This window comes from Panthera uncia, assembly GCF_023721935.1.
Source record: "Panthera uncia isolate 11264 chromosome A1 unlocalized genomic scaffold, Puncia_PCG_1.0 HiC_scaffold_17, whole genome shotgun sequence".
In the NCBI taxonomy this organism is placed as follows: domain Eukaryota; kingdom Metazoa; phylum Chordata; class Mammalia; order Carnivora; family Felidae; genus Panthera; species Panthera uncia.
In genome coordinates this window covers 24,861,144-24,883,585 of record NW_026057577.1, presented here as the reverse complement: position 1 = coordinate 24,883,585, position 22,442 = coordinate 24,861,144, and the positions used below count along the sequence as shown (strand labels likewise).

Below are 22,442 nucleotides of genomic sequence, written 5' to 3'. Positions count from 1 at the left end.
TGTTTATTTATTTTTGAGACAGCATGAGTGAGGGAGGGGCAGAGAGAGAGGGAGACACAGAATCCAAAACAGGCTCTAGGCTCTGAGCTTTCAGTGCAGAGCCCCATGCAGGGCTCGAACCCACGAACAGTGAGATCATGACTTCAGCCAAAGTCAGACGCTCCACCAACTGAGCCACCCAGGTGCCCCTAGTGACTTGGAAGTATTTTTGGTGATTATTTTGTTATTAGCTCACATGTTGAGACCCTGAACAACTCATATGTTCATTGTATAGATGCTCTTTACCATGAGAAAGCAGACCCCACTCTATGTTTCAGATGCATTAGGTTCTCAGACTTGCCATTGGGAACTTAGAGTTCCACAGAGGCATCTCACAGGCTACCAGAGTAGATAAATGGGGTCACAGAAACTATAAAAGGCAGGTGTGAAAAAGAAACACTACTATAGACCATCACATTGCCTTTTAAACATACAGTTTTTACCTTGTAGTCTGAACTTGGTAAGCCATCAGACGGGCTAAGTCTGATCTCATAGCTATCCTCTTCAAAGAAAAGTAGATCATTTTGAAAGTTGTGTGAATTTTTCCTCAGAGCCCTACTGATTAGAACAAATAAAAGTTATGGAACTTAAGAGCTAGCACAAATGTAAATGCAGATTTCGGAAAGAAAAGATGAATGGCAGACCAGAAAGTGTTTACTCTATGAGCCAGTCAGCTTAATTTAACTAATAATTGCCATTTGGGAAAACAGATCTACTCTTACTTAATCCCCCACTAGAACCCTCCCTTTTTAAAAGCAGTCAGAGGTTTTCATGGTATATATTCCATTTGTTAAATGTTGACAATTCATTTAACACTTTTTTTAAGTATTTTATTTTTATTTTTTTTCTTGATTTTGTCTGACCTGTGCATTATTTCAAAAGGTATTGTTCAGTTTTCAAACTTTGGGAGATTTTATAATGTTTCTGAGTTTATTCATTTATTTTGAGAGGGACAGAGAGAAAGCACAAGCAGGGGAGGGGCAGAGAGAGAGAGAGGGAGAGAGCTGACTCTGTACTGAGAACAGAGAGCCTGATGAGGGGCTCAAACTCAAAAACTGTGAGATCATGACCTGAGCCAAAGTGAGACACATAACTGACTGAGCCAGCTAGGTACCCCTTAAAAGATTTTAAACCAAAGAAAACTTACTGGGTTAATTAAGCCCATAGGTCACTCTTTGTGACCTCTGGCTAAAGCCTAGGTTTTCAAGTGCTATACCCTGCTGTCCAAAAGAGCAGATACAGGTACCTGATAGAGTGGGCTGAGCATCTAGACATTAAGATTTCAGGAGCCACACATTTTATAGATGTGCCTTTAACATCGTGAAATTGGTTTAGAAGCTATGTAGCTTATCAACTTCCAGTACTTGTAATCACTCCCATAGGAATAGAATTCCTCCTAGTTAGCTCATTCCCTGGGAGCATAGTTGAACCATATATGCTTTTATCGGTTCAAAACAGAAGTGGCAGTTTCATAAAGACGGTTCTGATTTGTGCCCCCCGAATAACTTGACTTTTCCTACCTTCATATGGGCATTTTAATTTTGAAAATGAAAAAGTTGGTTTTATTCCGTAGGGAATGACTCCAAAGTAGATGGTTTAGTGAATTTTGAGAAGCTAAGAATGATTGCCAAGGAAATCCGTCAAGTTGTTCGAATGACTTCTGCTAACATGGACCCAGCTATGATGTTTCGACAGAGGTATGGCATTGAAGTCTGTAGAAGTGTTACAGTGGCATCAAGTGATACAGTAATAATATTTATCATTTATTAGCCATCTCCCATTTGCTGTGCACTGTATGTCAGTCTCCAGTAATCATTTACCACAGCAACCCTTTAAAGGTAGGTGGTATGGGTTTCTTTGTACCTATGAAAAAGTGACGCTCAGAGCATTTAGGTAATATGCCCAGAATTATGTAACTTGCTGAGATTTGAGCCCTGGTTCTGTATTACTTTTTGGAGTATGTGGATAATTCTATCTTGTTATGTTAAATAACTGACTTAAATATTAGTCTGCACATGCCTTTTATTTTTACTAAATGTTTTTAAAGTTCTGTTTCTATTAAAATCATACTTTATTTTTTTTAAATATATTAGTTTTCTCAAGCCATAGTACTACTGTTTATTTGTATGCAAGTTCTTTAGCAGAATTTAGAAAGTGCAAATGTAAGCATGTTCTATCATTAATAAAAATGGAAAATGTTATTTGTAGTCCATATTAACCTGATCTTCTAAGAATGAATGCTTTTTAAAATTCAGTTTTAATGTAATAACAGAGACTTTCTCAAACTCAGTAAAACTTAGAGAAAGTGTGTTGTCAAACCCTTCTTAGTAATTTCTAAAATTTTCAGAGTAAATAGATATTAGCGTTCTAATTTAGGGGACTTACTTTCTTCCAGGCCTATGTGTATAACTTCAGTGTATAAGGCTTTTAAAAATGAAATAGGCACAAAGATAGGCACGGTTCCTCTGGCTAAAAAAAAAAATACAGTCCAGTAAGGAAACAAAAACACTTGTTTCTTTAAAAATCGAAGGTGGAATTTTTGTAATCAAACAGTATCAGTATGTGTCAGTATAGGTGTTTTCTTCTGTTTTACTTAGATTACTGTTCAGGAGTCTTTGTTTTTGTAAGTAGTTGATTTGATAGTTGGCTCTAGTGTAGAGATCCTCAGAGAACAGACGAAGGGGGCTGTGACTCTCTTCGCTACCCATCCTGCTCCGCCCTTAGGAATCCAACATGTAAGGAGACATGTCGTTGCTCAGTAGTATGGAAGCAGAAAACAGTAAGAACCAGGGACCAAAGCAAACCTGGAGGAAGGTTTGTTGTTTGTTTGTTTTTTAAGTTTTTGCCTTTGTTGCTTGTTTCTGTACAGTGGCCCCACTACTGCCTGTTGTCTTACGTGGACCTCCATTTTCTCATATATGTTAGCACCCTCCTTCCCAAAAACAATGGATTTGTGCCCCTACAGACCAGTAAATAACATACTAAGTACCAGCTATGCTTCAAAAATGAACAAAGGAGGAAAAACCTAAGGAGGAATTTAATAAACTTGGCCATTTTCTGGGGCATGACCTGGGCTAAGTAGACTACAAGATAGGAGAAAATAAAACATTCATAATTAGATTGGACAAATTGAATTGGACTGAACTTTTCCTGAATCAGTTTTCTTTTTTAACCAGTACTTAAATGCACTTTTTCTTTAAGCAAGTAGTTATCCATTTTTGTGGTGTATATTATATAATGTGGAAAAAGTAACCTCTTTCATTCTAACAGTAATCTTACAGAAAACAGTTTGCTGATAGAAAAGCAGAGTCTTGGGCCACCTGCAGCACATGGACTCTGGCGAGGGGCAAAAAATAAAATCAAAAGCAATCTTTATTCAGTCCATTTGTAGTATAAGGATATGCAGTATCCTATTCTGATATTATACTTTTACTTAAATTTTAAGTTGACCTCTTGGTCAAAATTTCTTTTAAAGTACATTGTTGGAGAAATTTCTGCCCTGAGAAATGACATTATAAATCTTTATGTTCCTTGTAACTTCATCTTGTCACTGAAAGGAGTGCTCAAAATCCTTTCAAAAAATGTTCAAAAATTCTCTTCCTTAATTTAAGGTTTACATCCCTTAAAAACTCTAAATTCAAAATTTATAATAAGTATTTTTTTTCTTAAGTTGCTTATTAACATAAGCCTATGGTGTGAATTAGATATTAGAAATATAATTAGCCTTACAGCATATTTTAAAGAATATTGTGGGTTTGTTGGCTTCCGGTACACATCCTAATTCATTTTACCCCCTCTGCATTCCATTAAAGTCATTTTACTGTTAAGCTGCCATTTTTTCTTAGTAAAATTTTTCTGTTCTATTCTGTCTCCATAGTTTCTCTGACTCTCAACTGTTGTCTTTTTTCTGTGCTTTCCTATTCAAACCCATGCGTCAATGTTTGTGGCTCTTGCTTACAGGAAGAAGAGGTGGCGGAGTCTGGGGTAAGTGTAGAGATGAATGCACCTGAACCAGAGGTTGTGCAACTCTTAACACGTACTGCATCCTTTTCGTTAATGCACGCGGATGAACTAGCATGCGTCCTGTTAACCCTGTCAACCTACGCTCCTCACAAATGCCTTTTGCTAACAAGGTGAAAATAGTGATAGAAGTAGCTTTTTTTTCCCATGGACTTTTCCATTGTTGGTGTCCCGTAAGTCCCTTGTAGATTTTAATTTAGTAGGGTCAGTTAAAAGAGGATGATAGCAAATATTTGTTGTGTGCTTGTTATGTGCCATATATTGTTCTAAGCACTTTATAAGAATTATTTAATTCTCCATGCACCCTGTGAGATAAATACCGGTATTCTTATGGTGCACGTGGGGAAGATACACTTGTCTCAATTAAAGCTCACAAATGGTAGTTCATACTTAGGTAGTCTCACTCCAGAGTCCATGCCATTTCCTTTTTCTCAAATCCCTTATTGTGGGGGATTCTACTAATACCATGTGACATAAACAATATTCATTGAATTTTATTTTAAACTTGTACCATTTTAAGTAAGAGACTCCTTTCTCTCTGTTTAAACTGTGATATAGTCAAGGGTGCCTGGACAGCTCAGTGTGTGGAGCATTGGTCTTGGGGTCATAAGTTGAAGCCACACATTGGGGGCAGAATTTACTTTAAAAAAAAAACTGTAATATAATCTGAAACTGCCACCTTTTGCTGTTCAGGTATGTTCAGATCTCTCCTTATACATAGATATCTCTTATTTAGAACCCTAGAATGTTTAGGACCTTATAAATCACCTATGTATCCTTTCATTTTTAGATGAAGAAAGACAGTTTTTGTGAATGAAGGGATTGCATATGAAGGATTTTTGTTATTTTAAGACTAGAGTGAATCATGAAGTCAGATGCTTTAATTACACACAAAAAGGATTTTTTTTTGTGAGCCACTTACTTGAACTTGAGTCTTGTCTTATTTGTGATCCTGTTTTCTGTTGAATTTTGGTGAACTTGAATTTCCTTCTACATTCTTCCTTCCCTGTGTTTTTCTCATGTGTTTCCTTCTGTATTATACATTTATGTCTTGTTCTTTTCTGGTTCTTTTCACTGAAAATAGAAATTGATTCCTGGCATTACTGTTATGAAGAAAAATACTTGATCAGCACATTCTAGTAGGAATTTGGGTTGTTGAATGACTTAGGTTAACACATTCATTGTTTGTTCAGTGTTAGGGTTGCACTGTATGATACTTGCAGACAGTAGGCATTTTTGTTATTTCATAGCGTTCTTCTGTTTTGGAACTAGTTTAGAAGGCATTTTATTGTCATTTATTACAATGTTCCTAGAATTTTGTATCCTAGATTTGTGGACTTTTTTTTTTTTTTTTTTTTTGTATCAGTAAAGGTAAAATTACTAAAACATTTGTATTAAAATTCGTTCCTAAATGTTGGCACTTGATTTTAATGCATATATTTGAATCTAAGACATCATCGATTGTTAGACACACCATTATTTTATGTACCACTAAGAAAAAATCACTTAAGTGCCTTCTTACCACTGAAAATGTTTTACTTTATGCTTATTTAAAAGAGCTCTTATGTAAACTTAGATAGGTATTTTTATCACATAACACCCTTTTACATTCATTAAAAGAAAAATGTGAGCACATTAAATTGGTTTATTTAGATCTCTGTCAAACTCACTCATATTTAGAATATGAATCTTCTGAGTTACTAGTTTCGGGGTGTTTTTCTCTGCACGGTATTTTCTTTTGTGCCATCAACCGTATTGGTAATGAAGTATTTCTTAAAACAACCCATTAAAGAAGTAAAAGCTGCTGGTGCTGGACTCTTAGCTTGGCTTTGCATATATTTAGAGCTGTCCTCTTTTTGACAGCTGCTCTGAGAATATTGTTGAACATGTCACATCCACTACCTTCTTAAAATCATTTGGTTACTGGAGATTAAAAGAGTAATTCACTAATGTTGTTGGATTTTCTTCCCAACCATTCTTCAAGTTTTGAAGTTTCTGTGTGTACAAGTAGTGACAACCATGTCACAGATTCTGCCTGACCAGCAGCAATCAAAAGTTGCTTTCGAATGTATAAGACACATCTTAATTCAAAGATATTAAAATTGTGAAAGAAAAAAATACTGTGACACTTTTACAACTTTTGTTTTGCTTAATTTACAATGAACACATTAGGGTTTTATTGTCGGTTTTAAATAGTATGTGAGCACTGCAGAACAAATTGTTCTTTGTGATCTGTGTATTTAGAATATTTTAGGGTAAATATGAGGCTCGTTTAGATAACCCATAGATAACTTTATTATTTTGGAGTGAGAACTGCATTTAGAATAAAAATCATTTAAGAACTTCGTGTTTCTAGCCTCATTAGAAAGGACAAATAGCACTGCTTTTCCTGTTTTCCATTGGTTCCAGATGTGGCCATTATAGAATGAGGTTTGCCACAAAGAGGTTGGGTGAAGCTATAGTTTTTTGAACTGTGGTTATTTCTACCCAGCTTGCAATTCATCGCAGAGGCATTGCAAAGAAAGTTCCCAAGTCCCAGATCCTCAGTCCAGAACCACATATTGCCTAACAATTCCAAGTGTGAGTGGGAGATTGAGCTTTCTCTTGTACTTCTGGTCTCTGACTATACGGAATTGAGTATAAATGCCTATTTTTCTTTTCGGTTGTTCTCTTTGAATTTTGGCCAAAACACTTAGTGGTAAAATTGGTTAGCTTTCTAAGAGTGGCCTGCTGTAGATAGGAATGGTGATGGCTATGGCATGTCCAAAGAAGCAGCACAGATAAGCAAAGCTCCTGTAGAAACTCCCTTGCTCAAGAATCCTGGTATAGAGATCTGGCTAAGGATGGACTTGTTCTGACTCAGACTCTTGCCATATTTTCAGAGTTTGGATGGCCTCTTGGGGCTGCTGTTTACTTGTCACAGCTGTGCCATGGATTGCATAGGCACAAACACAGATTTCATGGAATTTGTTGCTGGGGCACGGGGTTGGAGGGAGGAGGAGAAATTATTATCTTACTCTTTTGAATTCTGCACTTTGCCGAATCTTAAAACTTAGAACATAGCCATGTGTGCCATATTACTTTGCATTAATGCTCTTCATCTTTTAACTCATTTGCATCAGCATGCAGTAGCATTAACAGAACAAAATCCTTTTAATCTTCAATCTGCCATGTGTAGTTCTCATCTTTACTGTCCCTCATTGTGATATCCATCATCCTACAGGTCATTGAGTCAAGGCAGCACAAACTCTAACATGCTAGATGTTCAAGGAGGTGCTCACAAGAAAAGGGCACGCCGCAGCTCTCTGCTCAACGCCAAGAAGCTATACGAGGATGCCCAAATGGCAAGAAAAGTGAAGCAGTATCTTTCCAGTCTGGATGTGGACACAGATGAGGAAAAGTTTCAGATGATGTCATTGCAGTGGGAGCCTGCCTATGGTACCTGTAAGTACAAGTTTTCACTTAATGTGTTGTTAAATAGTACAACAAAATAGACATTATATCTTTACAGTTAAGCTTAAGTCCAGTGAAAATTAACTTTCTCTGAAAAAGGTTTCTGACATCCCAAGCATCAAATGATCTCTTATCTGGATACTGAATTCCATCCGTTCCTAATTGCCATGTGTAGGAAACTGAGGGTTGAAGAATTCTTTAAAAAGCATTAGAGGGGAGGCTGGGTGGCTCAGTCAGTTAAGCATCTGACTTCAGCTGAGGTCATGATCTCATCATAGTTTGTGAGTTCAAGCCCTGCGTCAGGCTCTGCCCTAACAGCTTGGAGCTTGGAGCCTGCTTCAGATTCTGTCTCCCTTTCTCTCTGCCCCTTCCCTACTTGTGTTCTCTCTTTCTCTCTCAAAAATAAATAAATAAACATTTTAAAAAAATTATTAGAAAGTTGGGGCCCCTAGGTAGCTTGTTTGGTTGAATGTCCAACTTTGGATCCTCTGTCTCCTTCTCTCTGCCCGTCCCCTTCTTGCTCACGCATGCGCGCGCACACACACACACTCTGCCTCTCACAGAAATAAATAAACGTTTAAAAAAATCATTAGAAAGTCTTCTTATAAAAACTGGAACATTATAGAGGAGCCCTTCAGTTTGAGGACATTTTTATCTTCATCCCTAAATACAGAGTAAAACTAAGTGAACTTTTATCTTCGTTAAATTTCATAGATAATTGCCAACTAGGAAATGGAAGACATTTAATTGAAAGCCTTATAAATAATAGGTGTTAGTAAGGTGAACTAAGAAAAGTGAGGCACATTCTCATATTGTTAAAATACTGGAATTATGTGGGGGAAAAAGGAGAGCCTATTCTCAAAATTTTTTAATTACACATAGGCTTCCCCCACCATTTGTAAGTAGAACATTCCTATGAAACATTCTGTAGACCAAAATGACATAAAGGAAAGAAGCAGTTACCATTAATTTCTATGGAAAAAAATTTGAGTGTTCCCAGATCCAAAAAAATAACCTCTGTTAGGCTTTTCTGATACTTTAGGACACGTCTTACTAACAGATGCACAGAATAAATCTAGATAGAGCACACAGGCTCACAGACACAATTTAAAGTTATGGCAGTTTAGGGGCGCCTGGGTGACTCAGTTGGTTAGGCGTCCGGCTTCAGCTCAGGTCATGATCTCACAGTTGGTAAGTTCAAGCCCTGCGTCACGCTCTGTGCTGACAGCTCAGAGCCTGGAGCCTGCTTCAGATTCTGTGTCTCCCTCTCTCTCTGACCCTCCCCCACTCACACTGTCTCTCTCTCTCAAGAATAAATAAACATTAAAAAAAAATTTTTTTTTTAAAGTGGCAGTTTGATACTGAGGTGCTGAGTGTAGTTTCTGGGAAAGTAGCTTGTTGGTTCTCTTCTCACTGCTTCTTACATTGTCTCTGTAAGCAAGAATCCTCTTTGAATTTATTTGGGCTGTTTGGGCTAATTTCTAATGTAGGTATTTCGTAAAAGCAAAATGGAGTAATACAACTTGTGAAAGCCGAGAATACCCATATGAACAACATAGGGTATATGTGTCTGGGTCAAGGAAATCATGAGTTGTAAAAGCAGAAATCAAAAATGGTAAATTACACTATATTGTAACAATCAAAAAAGATTAAGTTGTAAGTGGCTGTTATTTTACACAGTGGATGTTATTTTACACATATATATGATTAAATGTTATGCCAATAAAAATTCCAATAGGATACTTAGAACTTGATAAACTGCTGATAGAATAAAATTGGAGAAGGAAACTGGTATGATCCGATTTTCATGTTGGAAGAGGCACTCTGCTGTTCTGTAGAGAGTGGCTTGAAGTCATAGACTAGAATTGATCCAATCAGGGAAGTATTTCAGTAGTGTAGATGAGAAGATGTAAACTTGGCTGTCACTGTTATGGTGGAAAGGGGACCATTTAAGTTAATGGGTTCAGAATGTATGGAGGAAGCAACTTAATTCTACAGACATTTTAGAAGTCATGTTTCATAATACATGAAATTATTTTTAGGAAGATTAATCTGTTGTATTTTTTCTGTTAAAAATAGAAGGTTTTAATGCAGTCATTATTGTCACTAGTGATAACCTTGCCTAAAAAAGTACACAATTACATAATTCTTACTCTGTTCTATTAGTGACTAAGAATTTCAATGAGAAAAGATCAGCCAAGTCATCAGAAATGTCTCCAGTGCCTATGAGATCAGCGGGCCAAACAGCTAAAGCACATTTGCATCAGCCTCACAGAGTGAGCCAGGCACTCCAAGTGCCAGCTGTTAATTTGCACCCCATCAGGAAGAAGGGACAAGCAAAAGACCCCGCCACATTATGTGAGTATTCACAATTATTGCATTGATTTAATTAAAATTTCCAGGGGAGTTAGAATGAAAAATAATTACAAATATAAATGCTCAGAAGATCAGCTAGTATAGTTCACATAATTTAATCGTCATTCATGAATTGAAAGATGTTTGTTTGCCTCTAGGTATTTGATAACAGCATAAATATCTTAAATGCTGATAATTGGAATTCTGTAGTCAGAAAACTTAGAGCAATATGCCTAGGTACCAAGCGTTTGCTGCTTTCAGAGGTGCATTTGAACACTTACCTAACGCACCTGCAACCTATGAGAATGAGGTTGCTTATTCTAAAAATGTATATTGTTTTTACATTCACGATCACTTCTCAAAAACCTAGTGAGGAGACAAGAAAAGATTGTAAGGTTTATAAAGTATAGACCATTCTTTATCCCTCCTCTGCTAGGCCGTGTAGAAAAGAAGCTACATTTAGTTTGGTTCCTAACAGCGCTTAACCCATGCGTTATACATTTAGGACATATTTAGTAGAACTTTGTGAATTTTATTTGATTTTGTTTTGAGATCCAAAGTTGAATAAGAAGTGCCCCCCACTCCTTGCCTTTGCCAGATTTTCATTTTGGTACTATAGACCCACAAACCGGTAACAAATATAATATGTTTGCTTTTATGCCTAGAGTATGTATGTTCAGAGCATATAAAAAAACAAAAAATGGGAAGTTTCTGGAGCACACAGAGCTAAGTATAAAGTGGAACTTGAGAGCAGGCTTTGTAGAGATAACACCTAAGCAGAGTTTTAAGGGTTGATCAAGAGGGAGGTAATGAGGCAAAGACTGCAGAGAAATTGCTTCAAGCAAAGGGAAAGCATGGTATCTGCAAGGAGCTACTGGCAGTTTGCTGCCTCTGAGTGTAGAGCTGCAGAAAGAGTGCTGAGAGACAATAATAATTAAAGCTACCACCTACAGAGTACCGCCTGAGTGCCAGACACAGTTCTGAGTGCTTTATGCTTTACTAAGTTCATTACGTTCATTTAATCTTCATAATAACCCTATAAGGTAAGCAATACTCTTGTTTTGGAGAGTAAACAAAGAAGGTCTCAGTAACTTACACACTGCCAGTGTGTGATGGAGGTGGGAGTTGATCCCAGGCTAACTGGCTCTAAAGTCCTTTTTTTCAACCATCATATTAAACAGCCTCCCAGGATGACAAGAAGTGAAGTCCTAGGCATGCTGAAATTTTAATATGGCATGCCAAAGGACAGTTGTCCGTGGGTAGCTGTTGCAGACATTTCAGTAGGGGAAGGTTATGGTCCACGTTATATTGGAGAAGAACTAGAGTAGGGAGGGCAGTGAGACTGCAGATAGACAGTCTAAAAGGCGGGCTGATAGAACAATTCACTGGACGTTGCTCAGAGCCCGAGCTAGTTTGATGGTTGGGGAGATGAGGAAATAATTGGGTACAAAATTGATGAAATCAGTCAATATGCTGGTCAAGTGAGAAATAGGAGAGGTGTAGGTCTGGCTTCTTACTCGGATGTCATCACCCAAGAGGCAGTATTAACTCTAAGTAGCCCTCTTTTTGCTTGTTGTAATATGGCTGTTATTTATGTGATAAATGTATTCATATTAAAAAAGCACTTAATTAAGAGTAGTGTGAGTATACCGTGATTTAAATTTCTGCATTGTTAAAAAGGGCCGCTTGTTACTATGACAAATGCCCATCAAAGTTGGGCTTACTTTACTGATTACAATAGTGTAGATAGCTCTTTAACTTTTCTTAGAGAAGATCTATAATATAAAAATGTCAGTATCGTGAAACCATTGCTAAGTTTGACCTATGCTAAACAGGAACGTCTATTCAACAAGAGTAAAGATAGAACTTTGCAGCATGTTTCCAGTGGGCTCCATACTATTTTTCTATAAATTCATGATTCTTTCTGTTGTCTACTTTTCTCCTGTAGTGTGAATTTAGTCCTATTGAAAAGGGCTGGACTGGCAGCCCGGCAGCCTCTTTCCATATGCCCACAGGTAGTGACAGTGCCAGCATCCCTACACTGCCCCGGCCACGTGCCTCGCCCTGACTTGGAGAGGCCACCTCTAGAGGGGAGAGAAGAGTTGGAATCCATACCTTCCCTATTAAGACTTCCAACAAATGTGTCAATTGTGGGGGCTGGGACACTATACTCAGACCATTAAATCGGTTTCCCTTACGCCACAAAACAGACAACAAAGAACTGTTATAATGTGGTTTGTGCTGACTAGCTGAATTGGAACCATTAACCTAGAGGTGAGAATCTCTGTATGCTATTACCCAGTCATTTAGTCCCTGTTTGTCATTTACACATTTCAGTTGACTACACTAGCCATTGTGCATCATGGCTTTAGTTACGTAGCGGATTAGGCACCTTACAGATATTTTCATTGTGAAGTGATGCTTACTTGCTTCTTGGGTTTTATTTTCAGGTACAAATTTACCTCAGAAAGTTTTAGGGACAACTGAAGAAATAATTGGTAAGAAACATCCAGAAGATACGATCTCTGTGGCATCATCCTTACATTCTAGTCCTCCTGCATCTCCTCAAGGCTCTCCTCGCAAAGGTAAGACGTAACAGTTTAAGCTAGTTGTTCTTACACCAAGCAACACTTTGTGACACGTAATTTGCTTTTTCCATCTCTAGTGATAATAGAAAGTGAAGAAACATGTACCTCCTGATACTTTTTGAACTTTCGTGTTTTAGTTTGAATTATTCAGATGCTCTCCAGGTGTTATGCCTTATATAAGCTAGGACTTCTGTATTCAGAGTGGACATGCATAGATAAGAATGAAGGCAGAAGTCACAGTCACTTCATTCTTTGCAGATTCTTGGTGGTGTTATTCAAATTTCCAATTTTTTAAACATTTCTGTGGAGTATTTTAAAATACGAATTTCTACAATAAATTGGTTTTAACCAGCTACAAAATTTGGGGGAAAAAAGCATATTTAGGTTGATATGTTCTTTTTTTAGTAATGGAATATTACTACCTTTTTAGTAATGAGGATTTAAAATAACTTACAGCCCTGTGGATTTTACATCACACTTAAAGAGAACCTCTTGATGTAAAATGCCTGAAATCAGTCTTGTTCATTGACCTACATTTTCGTAATTCACAGTGAAGCTTTTTTTGTCTTGAGTAGACTGGGTAGTGTGTATGCAAATGCAATTTCACGTTAGCTGCACGTGTAGTATTTTAAATGGTGTGTGTATTTCTTACACTGGATGCTCCACACTCTTTTTGTATTTTGGTAAAAAAGTCTCCTTAGTTCTGGCATCATCTTCCTGGATGTAAAAGAATCACATGTTTAAATAATCACAGTACAAGAGGGCACATGGGGTTGGGGAAGAAAACCTTATGAATTCTAGCAGGAATGAAAAGCTTCCAGAGCTTTCCCCCGCTCCCATGTTCTAAGTTTGATCCCACTTTTGCGAGCTCTTTTTTTATTATTTGCCATATTTGTGGCAGCGATATGGTAAGTGATGTCAGACCAGAGCTTGAATTCTAACTCTGTTCCCCACTATAGCTGCATTACTAAGCCCAGGTAATTTATAAGCTGAACAAAGACCAGCTATTTTAGGGACCTTATACAAGGGTTAAACGAAATAGTATTTATAAAGCCTGATAGACGATAAGTGTTTAGTAAATTGAAGTGTGTCCTCTTTGTCCCTTCTGCCGTCCCAGGGTAACTTAGCTTCACTCTAACGTTTCCTGTTCTCCTTCACATAGCTGAGAGAAGCTGGAATTTTCATTCAGATTTTACTCAGAAAAGATTAGTAAAAATTAAACAGGATGTATAAACAATATATATTAACAGGTATGTTTTTAAAACATAGGTCTCTGATCTTGTGGTATGTAGCTCACATGTGATTTTGTGAAGTACACTCTGTTTCATCCTCTTACTGTGTGCCTGGTGCCCTCCGAGGTGCTCCTTACCACATCCATTCACACAGATGGTCCTAATGAACAGTGGCTGTGTGTTCTTAATCCTCTTTCAGGCACATCTTTACACCCTCCACCCCTTGGGGAGACTAATCGGAAGTCCCATCATAGACAGTTCTCTAACTAGGAAACTAGTTGATTGGATTTGGTGTTCTTGCCTGAACGTTACTTGTGAGAACAAGAATTTCCCCATTGCTCTCATTCTCGACAGAAAATCTACTCTCACCACTAGAATAGAGAGTCTTTGCCACAGTGTCTTTCAGTATGTGGCCAGCAGTTGACCTTGACATTCATAGCTTTGGGAGCCTATCATAGGCATGTTGAGAATCTTTGGAAACCTGAGGAGTTTATTATCTTTAAAACTGTTACTAATTGTTCGTACAGTATGTTTTACCAAAACCCCAACCAGTTATTAGATTTTTTTGTTTCCATAGACGTGGTCTTGCCAGTAGTCTGTAACTGAACAAAAATGTTATTAAACTAAGAGTACAATAGTAGGATCTGTTTCTGGTTCTTGCTAAACTTTGGAATTAGTGTTCTGTTTTTTAACATTCAAGGAAATAAGCCTAGATTCATATTTTTTATAAGGGGAATTTATATAAGTAAGAACTTTTAAAAAATGACATCAGGCAGCCTTAACCTCCATCTTCCTCAGTACATAAGGAGGGCAACCTTTCCACCTTGGAGATGAAACAGGATCAGAAATGGTGCTTTATAAATACTTATATTGTACTTAGTATTTATATGTCCTGTCTGGCTTTTTACCAAGCTTTTTCTTAGTAGAATCTGCCTGAAAATTGTAGACATAGTTACTTTTGAGAAATAATTCTGGTTACCTGATACTCTTGTCATATTTTTCCTTATGATTTTACCACCCTGGCTTACTTTCAACAATATTTTATTACCAGCTTGTTCTGATTAAGGTAATTTTTCTCCCATGTTCTGTTTTGCAATGACTGAAGTATTTATGGTATATTGTAGACTTCTGTCCTTTAAGACATACATTACTAGATTTCAGTTTTTCCAGTATTGTTAAAATGTTTGAATTTTTTTAATAACTAAATACTCTGTAATAGAAACCAAGCTAATTGTGATTAATTGGAAAGAATTAATTGACCGTGACAGGGTTTTTGCATCTCTCCCTCCAGTTGGCAGTATCCTATCTGATCTCAGCATCCTGCTGCGCCTCTCAGGGTCTTCCTCATCCCCTCCCCGTGAGTCCAGCACCAAGATCAGTGGCCAGAGCTGCCCCGGCATAGGCGGGGTTTACTTGCAAAAGAAAATCCTTCAGATTACCAAGAGCACAGCCAAAAGGACAGACAGGACCGAGAAGGCCACTGAGGAGGATAGAGACAGGACAAGTTGTGAGAACACAGCCAGAAAAAGAGTGACGTCCCCGTTTAGAAGATTTAGGGAAAGAACTCTTTCAAGGGAGAGACTAGCCAACAGCAAAAAAGAGGACGCAGATCACAATCAAGCTACAGAAAGCTGTGAGAAAGTGAAGGATGTTGGAAGCAACATCAAAGATGAGAAAGGGAAAGACATCTTCAGTTCAAATAGCCGAGGCAACAGTAACACTTTAAACTGCTTCTATACGCGATTCAAGTCTAAAAGGAGAAAGACAATCTGATGGAGTTCCTTACTTAATTTTAGTGTGGAATTTGTTTTCATTTATTAATGTAAATGTAGCTTAAGTTATTTATCGAACAAATTTTAGTTAGAAAACTTAGTGTATAATATGATTGATATAGGCATTTTATGATTAGTGTTAAAGGTACTCTAGCAACAAAGTCATATTTATATAAAGTGCCTTATTTGTACATGTTATTTTCCTAATGTTAGTAAAATTTATACTCTTGTTTTCTGTAGTTGGCTTTATTTCCTACTGTGAATGAAATAAGTAGAGGTACTTTTTAAAAATCAGTATTTACTTTCTCATGAGAACACCCAGGAATGATCTTATCACCACCTTTACCTCAAAATTCTATTGTTCTTATTACTGCAACTACTTTACCTGCTAAGGGAAAAAGAAGGCAAGAAGCTGCATCTTGTCCACACTTTTAATTTTATCCATTTTTCATATAAATCTCTGGCCCAGAGGAGGAAGAGGAGATAGTCTAAAATAGCAAGTGAAAATCATGTGGAAATTTGTTAAAAATGTAGTTACTGTGTCTACCACAAACCTCATAAATACTGAATTGCCAGAAATAAGCCCAAGAATATATATATTAATAACCCTTCAGGTGATTCTTAGAGCTGATTATATTTGAGAAATACTGATCTAACAGATACAGAGATGTAATTACTCTTAAAACAGTAAAGCAGGTCTATCCCCTAGGATAAAAGAGCAATGATTTTTTCTTTTGAGGAAGAATTTATATATGTTTATATTTATATATTTTTAAATTTACTACATCCATTTTCATGGTACGCTTGAAAATTACCAGTCAATTCATAAAAGGCACTGAGAAAGTAGCGGTGAGTGGTCACAGGTCAAAAGACTGACTTATCTCAACTTGTCCTGTGCCTGGTCCCATAAGGCAAATATAAATCAGCCATATTCTTGGTCTTAATTTTTCTTTTTGAAATAATCAGTGGAACTACTCATTATGGTTATTGTTCAGCAAATTTTTTCTTTAGTGACTTGAGTTATATGTGAATATAAAACCTGTAGTTTTTCTTAATGAGATGTCTAGGGATTGTCCTGAAAGTCATGTATCTCTTGAACCTCATTTGTCCAGTGAACAGGAAAATAATTGTTTGCTTCGTTGAGACCTACTGGCATTTTCTTTTCTTTCTAAATAAAAGAGGTTTTGTTTACTTTTCTAACAGTTATCAAAACAGACATAATGTACATTTAACTGTCATGCTGCAGATTTATTTTTGGATGCTTCCATCTCATTCCATCTCTACCCCTTTATTCCAGAAAATGCAAAAGAAAATGTCTCTTGCTATATCTGCTGTGCAGTAAGTCAGAGAACAATTTAAAACAGGCAGATGCTGTTTTTTTCAGAACACATTTTTATAAATTTGTCAGTTTTGCTGTTTAATGCAATATTCTTCAAAGTTGGTGAAGAAAAAGGAAACCAGGTATAAGATTAAATCCGTATTTATTAAAAAATATGAAAATAATTGCTTTCAACTTGGGGCAAGACTCCTTAGGTATTATTCAGTATATCTAGGGTAAGTATGTGTGGTTGGAGATAGCAAAAAAGAATTCTTTCTCTTGAGTCTTGATTCCCCTCCCCCACTCCTACCTCAAGGTGATATTCTAGACATTCAGATCAGGCCATGAAATATTTATGTTCATTAAAAAAGGAGACACAGGGTTAAAAAGAAGTTGAGAAATTCAAGATGTCTGCTTTTTACTATTTTGAAATACATGTAATTTCTCCTTGTTTTAGTAATGCTTACAACTATGTGAGAACGTGGGGCAGGTACATATTTGGACTAGTTTCCTCAGTAGTCCTGATTTTGACTTCCAATTTCTTGAGTTTGGAGGTGGGTTGGTACAGTATTGATAGGTAGGTGAGTGAATATGGAGGGAAGGTGTGTAGGAGATTGGCATCATTACAGCCACATAGATGGAAACTGAGATTGCTACTCACTGTCTTTTGCTGTTGTTATGCTTTTCTTTGTCTTCTCCCTGACCACATACCCCTACCTATTTCCTTGTTTTGTAGTTTGATCACTTGTTTTTTCTCATTTAGGTTGTACACTTATGCCATCAACTAAATCTGACAACTTGTCTGACTCCAGCCATAGTGAAATTTCTTCACGATCCAGCATCGTGAGCAATTGTTCTGTTGACTCCATGTCTACAGCTCTACAGGATGAACGGTGTTCTTCACATGCTATGGCGGTCCCTGAATCCACTGGACCATTGGAAAAAACAGAACACTCCTCAGGGATAGGAGACCATAGTCAGCTGGGCCCTGGGTAAAACATACTTGCCTGTGTTCATATCACAAAACCCAAGCTGAGTGGCCACTGCAAGCAGTGCTCCCCAACTTGGCCTTAGATACCCCCTATTCCCTGGGGTGGTTGCAGGGGGATCCCTAAAATAATTTGAGGGCCAAGCATGTATTGTCTGTATTTCATTTGCAAATGAGTACTATTTTATGTATGGGTGCTCATTTTTGAAGTGTTAGTGAATTCAAGTAACTTTCTGTCATGTATGTTTTTATTTAATAAGAACTCACAGAAGTTGCTGTTGACAACAGGGGAGGTGGTTGTTGCACTGTGGCTGTTAAGTTAGAGAGTGCTCAGAAAGATTGTATAATGGGAAGTATACCCAGTACTGTACACAGTGTAGACATGTTGAGGGAGTAGGGCCAGTCCTTGATCTGAAAGTATGATTTGGAGAGTAAGAATTAAACTAGCTTGTGGAACTCCAAAGCTTTTTTTTTTTTTTTTTTTTAAGTTAACTGTAAATTTAAATTTACAATCACGTAAAATGGAAATCTTTGAGAAAACATTGAGAAAGTTGATTCTAAGCCGATAAATAATGTTAAATTTGGTATTCCTTAATGTGAAAAACTGAAGATATAGTAAAGTATTAGCATATTTATAAAAGTTTTTAAAGTATGATTCTCTAGACCAAGGTTCAGCAGACCTTTCTATAATAGTCAAAATAGTAAATAATGTCAGCAGGCTATCAGTTTGCTCCAGACCATACAGAAACATCTGTTGGCCAGATTTGACCCTGGAGCCTTTATTTGGGCCACCCCTGCTATAAATACTAGAATTCATTTAATAGTTGTTAGTCGGGAAAGTTACTCTTTACTTGGCATTGTAGTAGGCTGATCTCAGAATTAAATTGGAAAACCAGACATGGTTCCTATAGTTGAGAATTCTTTATTCTGTATCCATGTAGAGAATGTAGCATTATATTGACCAAGAATGAAAATGTATACTTAATTGTATTCGTTTCAAACCTCATTTTTCATTTTCACTTAAAATCAATTCAAGAAAAATTCTTAGGTAACCTTGCTAAGTATTTGAGTTTCTTCCATGTATGTTTCTAGCTAAATACTAACATTATTGGGAATAGAGATTAAGTGATGATTAATTACAGTGTCTTTTTTTCTTTCAAAAGATTATTTTGGTATTGAACATTGATGATACATGTTCTGTAGTCTCTTGTAGGCAGTAGTACTTGGATTGGACAGGAGGTTTTTCCAGGAAGCCAGTAAATCACTTTTAATTGTGTATCCTTAACTTTTTTTTTTTTAAAAAAGGTGGACACTGTCAAAGCCATCTCTAGTCAAGAGTTTAGCTGTGTCTTCTTCTATGAGTAATGAAGAGATTTCTCATGAACATATCATTTTAGAAGCAGCCGATAGTGGTCGTGGAAGCTGGACTTCCTGTTCAAGCAGCTCCCATGACAACTTCCAAAGCCTTCCAAACCCAAAAGGCTGGGATTTTTTGAACTCTTACCGACAGACCCATTTGGATGGCCCCATTGTTGAAGTTGAACCCCCTGACTGTGAGCCCTATTCCTGTCCTAAAGGCTGCTCCCGAACTTGTGGTCAATGTAAAGGAAGCCTAGAGACTAATCAGATGAGACAGAGTTGGGCCTCCTCCAGTTCTTTGTCTGACACATATGAACCAGACTATGGGACAGTTAAAAGGAGAGTGTTGGAGAGCACCCCACTTGAGTCCTCTGAAGGCTTGGACCCCAAGGATGGCACTGACCCAGTTTATAAAACTGTTACTTCAAGTACAGAAAAGGGCTTGATTGGTAAGTTGTGTGTTCTTTGTCATATCTGTGGCATTGAGAGATTAAGTGGCAAAAAATCTCATTGGGATATGTTGGCCCAGAATTTTACACTTGGCAAATATTCCATCTCTCTCTCCGACCTCTCTTCCTGCCCTCTCCAGACAAGTTATTTTCAGAAAGTTTATGCTTTCTCAAGGGTTTGGGGGCATGTGCTCAAGCCTATTAAAATGAAAAGACTGTTATGAAGGTGCTTAATTAAGGCGACAGTTATGTTTTGTTTTTCAGGTCTCTTTGGTTTCATTAAGGAAAGATTTTATTGTTACGCAGTAGTAATGAAGGGATTGTTCTCTCTCCACCTCATAGTTTGGGCCACAAATGCTTTCTACAAATGGTAGAAACTTTGGTACTATTTTTAGATAACAGAAGTGAGGGTAATTGTGTTTAGAAAGTCCAAATTTTCACCATACCCTTCTAGCACACAGCGTGGGTGCCCCATCTCCTGTTGTGGGCTCCATTCTGACCACACGCAGCTCTCTTGGTGTATGTATCCTTTTAGTATTTTGCCCTCAAATACATTTTTTTCATTTATTCCTTGAATTATGTAAATATTAGGATATAGTAGCCCCTGCTTTTCTATTTATATGGAATGACTATATTATGAATCAACTCTATAACATATTCCTGAAGTCAATTTAAATTTCTAAGAATGTGAAAGATGTGCTGATTTTTATAGCACATTTGTAGTACATTTTTTTACTTGTCAAATTGCATTATGGATTGGGATTTTTAGCTCATTCATTTTTTTCCAAGGATTTTTTATTAAATCTTTCTAGGTAACCACTATATGGATATATAAGCATGTGTGTGCAAGGATATACAATTAATCTCTTGTCCTTTTAGGCAACTAGATTTTTAAGAATCTTTTATTTCATTTCCAGATGACTCTGGGCAAATTCCTTAAATTCTTCATTCTTGTCTTACTGGTCTTGACAACTTGTGCTCTGCCCTGTCCCTGCCACATCCTCTCAGCTAGGAATGGAAATCCTTTAGGACCTTGATACTATATGCAGATTTTGCTGGTACATTTGTAGAAATTTCAGTATGGGAGAACTTGATCCTCTAAAAGGAGAGTTAATATTAGAATTATTAATGGTCCTTTTTAATTTATTCTGCTTATATATAGGTAATGCTTCTGTTTAAAAGTTACTTACGTCATCAAGGTATTCAGAGCCACCTGTCCCTTAGATCCTGTGAATCGCTCTTAATTTCATGGAACTTCCTTTTTTCTTTAACCCATTTCTGATGCTTTTTGAAACTTTGCCTTACTCCCAACATTTGCAAACTTAGGGAAAAGGATTTTAGGTCACAGTTTTTCTAAAGTCACAGTTATTTTTTCAAAAATGTTTTAACAATTCATTTTTGAGAGATGGAGAGAGGCAGAGCATGACTGGGGGAGGGGCGGAGAGAGAGAGAGTGAGAGAGAGAGAGAGGGAGACACAGAATCTCAAGCAGGCTCCAGGCTCTGAACTGTCAGCATAGAGCCCCATGCAGGGCCTGAACTCATCAACCATGAGATCATGACCTGAGCTGAAGTTGGATGCTTAACTGACTGAGCCACCCAGGCGCCCCAATCACAGTTATTTTTAATGTCCACTAAAAACCACAGAAACTTAAGATGAATTGCCTAAAATGATAGCTGTTTTTTTCTTTTTCACTAGTCACAGATCAGAAGTTGGAAGGAAGGTTCTTGAAGGAATTAGGACCTCTATTTCCCAGAACGTTAATGTTGTTCATATGCCAGGACTGATAGTCCACCTGGGAGGCCATGAAACAGTGGTTTGTGTCTCAGGGACAGGGTAGAAGAGACCTGAAATAGAGGGCCCAGACGTCCTTCTTCTGAAAATCCTCTCAGTCAGCAGAGCATAGATGTTCAGGGTAAACTCTTCAATGCTTCTGACTCCATCGTCCTCAGACCTGGAGTTGTCGAGGAGCCAGGCAGACATCTCTGTGGTGCAAGGGCCCCCCTGCAGAGGGGGGCCTGTCATGGCATCATTGTTTTCAGTTCTCTGTCACTCTATTTATGTTTATAAGACCTCATGTGATTTATGTGTTTGAAAAAACAGGTTTAATACTAAGGTTTAAAATAGTATGTTTTTATAATCTGTCATTGTATTCAAATATATTTAGTCTGGTTTTGGTTTCTGTTTTGTCAGTGTAATAAGTTTCAGTATGTTTTTTTTCATTTCTTACATTTTTCATTAACATTTCCATTGCTTATTTTTCATGCCAGTGTACTGTGTCACCTCACCCAAGAAGGAGGATAGGTATAGGGAGCCACCTCCCACTCCTCCGGGATACATGGGCATTTCTTTAGCGGACCTAAAGGAAGGACCCCACCTACACCTAAGACCTCCAGATTATAGTGTGGCAGTGCAGAGGTCAAAGATGATGCATAACAGCCTCTCTAGACTTCCACCAGCTTCTCTCGGTAGCAGCCCCGTGGCCTGTGTTCCATCGAAGATTGTAACTCAGCCTCAGAGGCATATTTTGCAACCATCCCATCCTAAACTAGCAGATGTGACTGACGCAGATAGCGAAACAGATGGTATGTTGACAAACTACCTTAATGGGTCTTAAATGAATTGCTGAATACATTAATTGGTCTTTACTATGTTATTTTACATAATCATTAAGGTTACATGTAAAATGCCTTACAAATCTCTGGTAAAAAAAGAAATCCCTAAATACAGGGGTGTATTTTTTTTTTAATGGAGAGATCAAGCTGCATGTTTCTTTGCTCCCTGTACCTTTCTTCTGGCTCAAATAGGGTATTCTCATATTTGACAAATAGCAGCTCAGTCTCAGAGGATAATTTCAAGAGGAGGCACTT

At 37.4% G+C, this 22,442-nt stretch overlaps 1 protein-coding gene across 11 annotated transcripts in view; it reads left to right on the top strand.

The window, feature by feature from the left end:
- Positions 1-22,442, top strand: part of RAPGEF6 (Rap guanine nucleotide exchange factor 6) — a 214,405-nt gene that overhangs the window by 165,096 nt on the left and 26,867 nt on the right. For 7 of the 11 annotated variants that reach the window (XR_007461556.1, XR_007461554.1, XR_007461553.1 and 4 more), the window contains 8 exons: positions 1,613-1,736; positions 4,000-4,023; positions 7,283-7,503; positions 9,679-9,870; positions 12,318-12,452; positions 17,541-17,769; positions 19,071-19,573; positions 21,843-22,157. Coding sequence is in view for 3 of the 11 variants with exons in the window: in XM_049648461.1 (XP_049504418.1) it covers positions 1,613-1,736; positions 4,000-4,023; positions 7,283-7,503; positions 9,679-9,870; positions 12,318-12,452; positions 17,541-17,769; positions 19,071-19,573; positions 21,843-22,157 (1,743 nt within the window). In the remaining 8 variants the exon portion in view is untranslated. Of the gene's footprint in view, positions 1-1,612; positions 1,737-3,999; positions 4,024-7,282; positions 7,504-9,678; positions 9,871-12,317; positions 12,453-14,978; positions 15,690-17,540; positions 17,770-19,070; positions 19,574-21,842; positions 22,158-22,442 lie in introns of those variants that run through there. The other 4 variants (XR_007461555.1, XR_007461558.1, XM_049648462.1 and 1 more) reach the window with 4 other exon arrangements.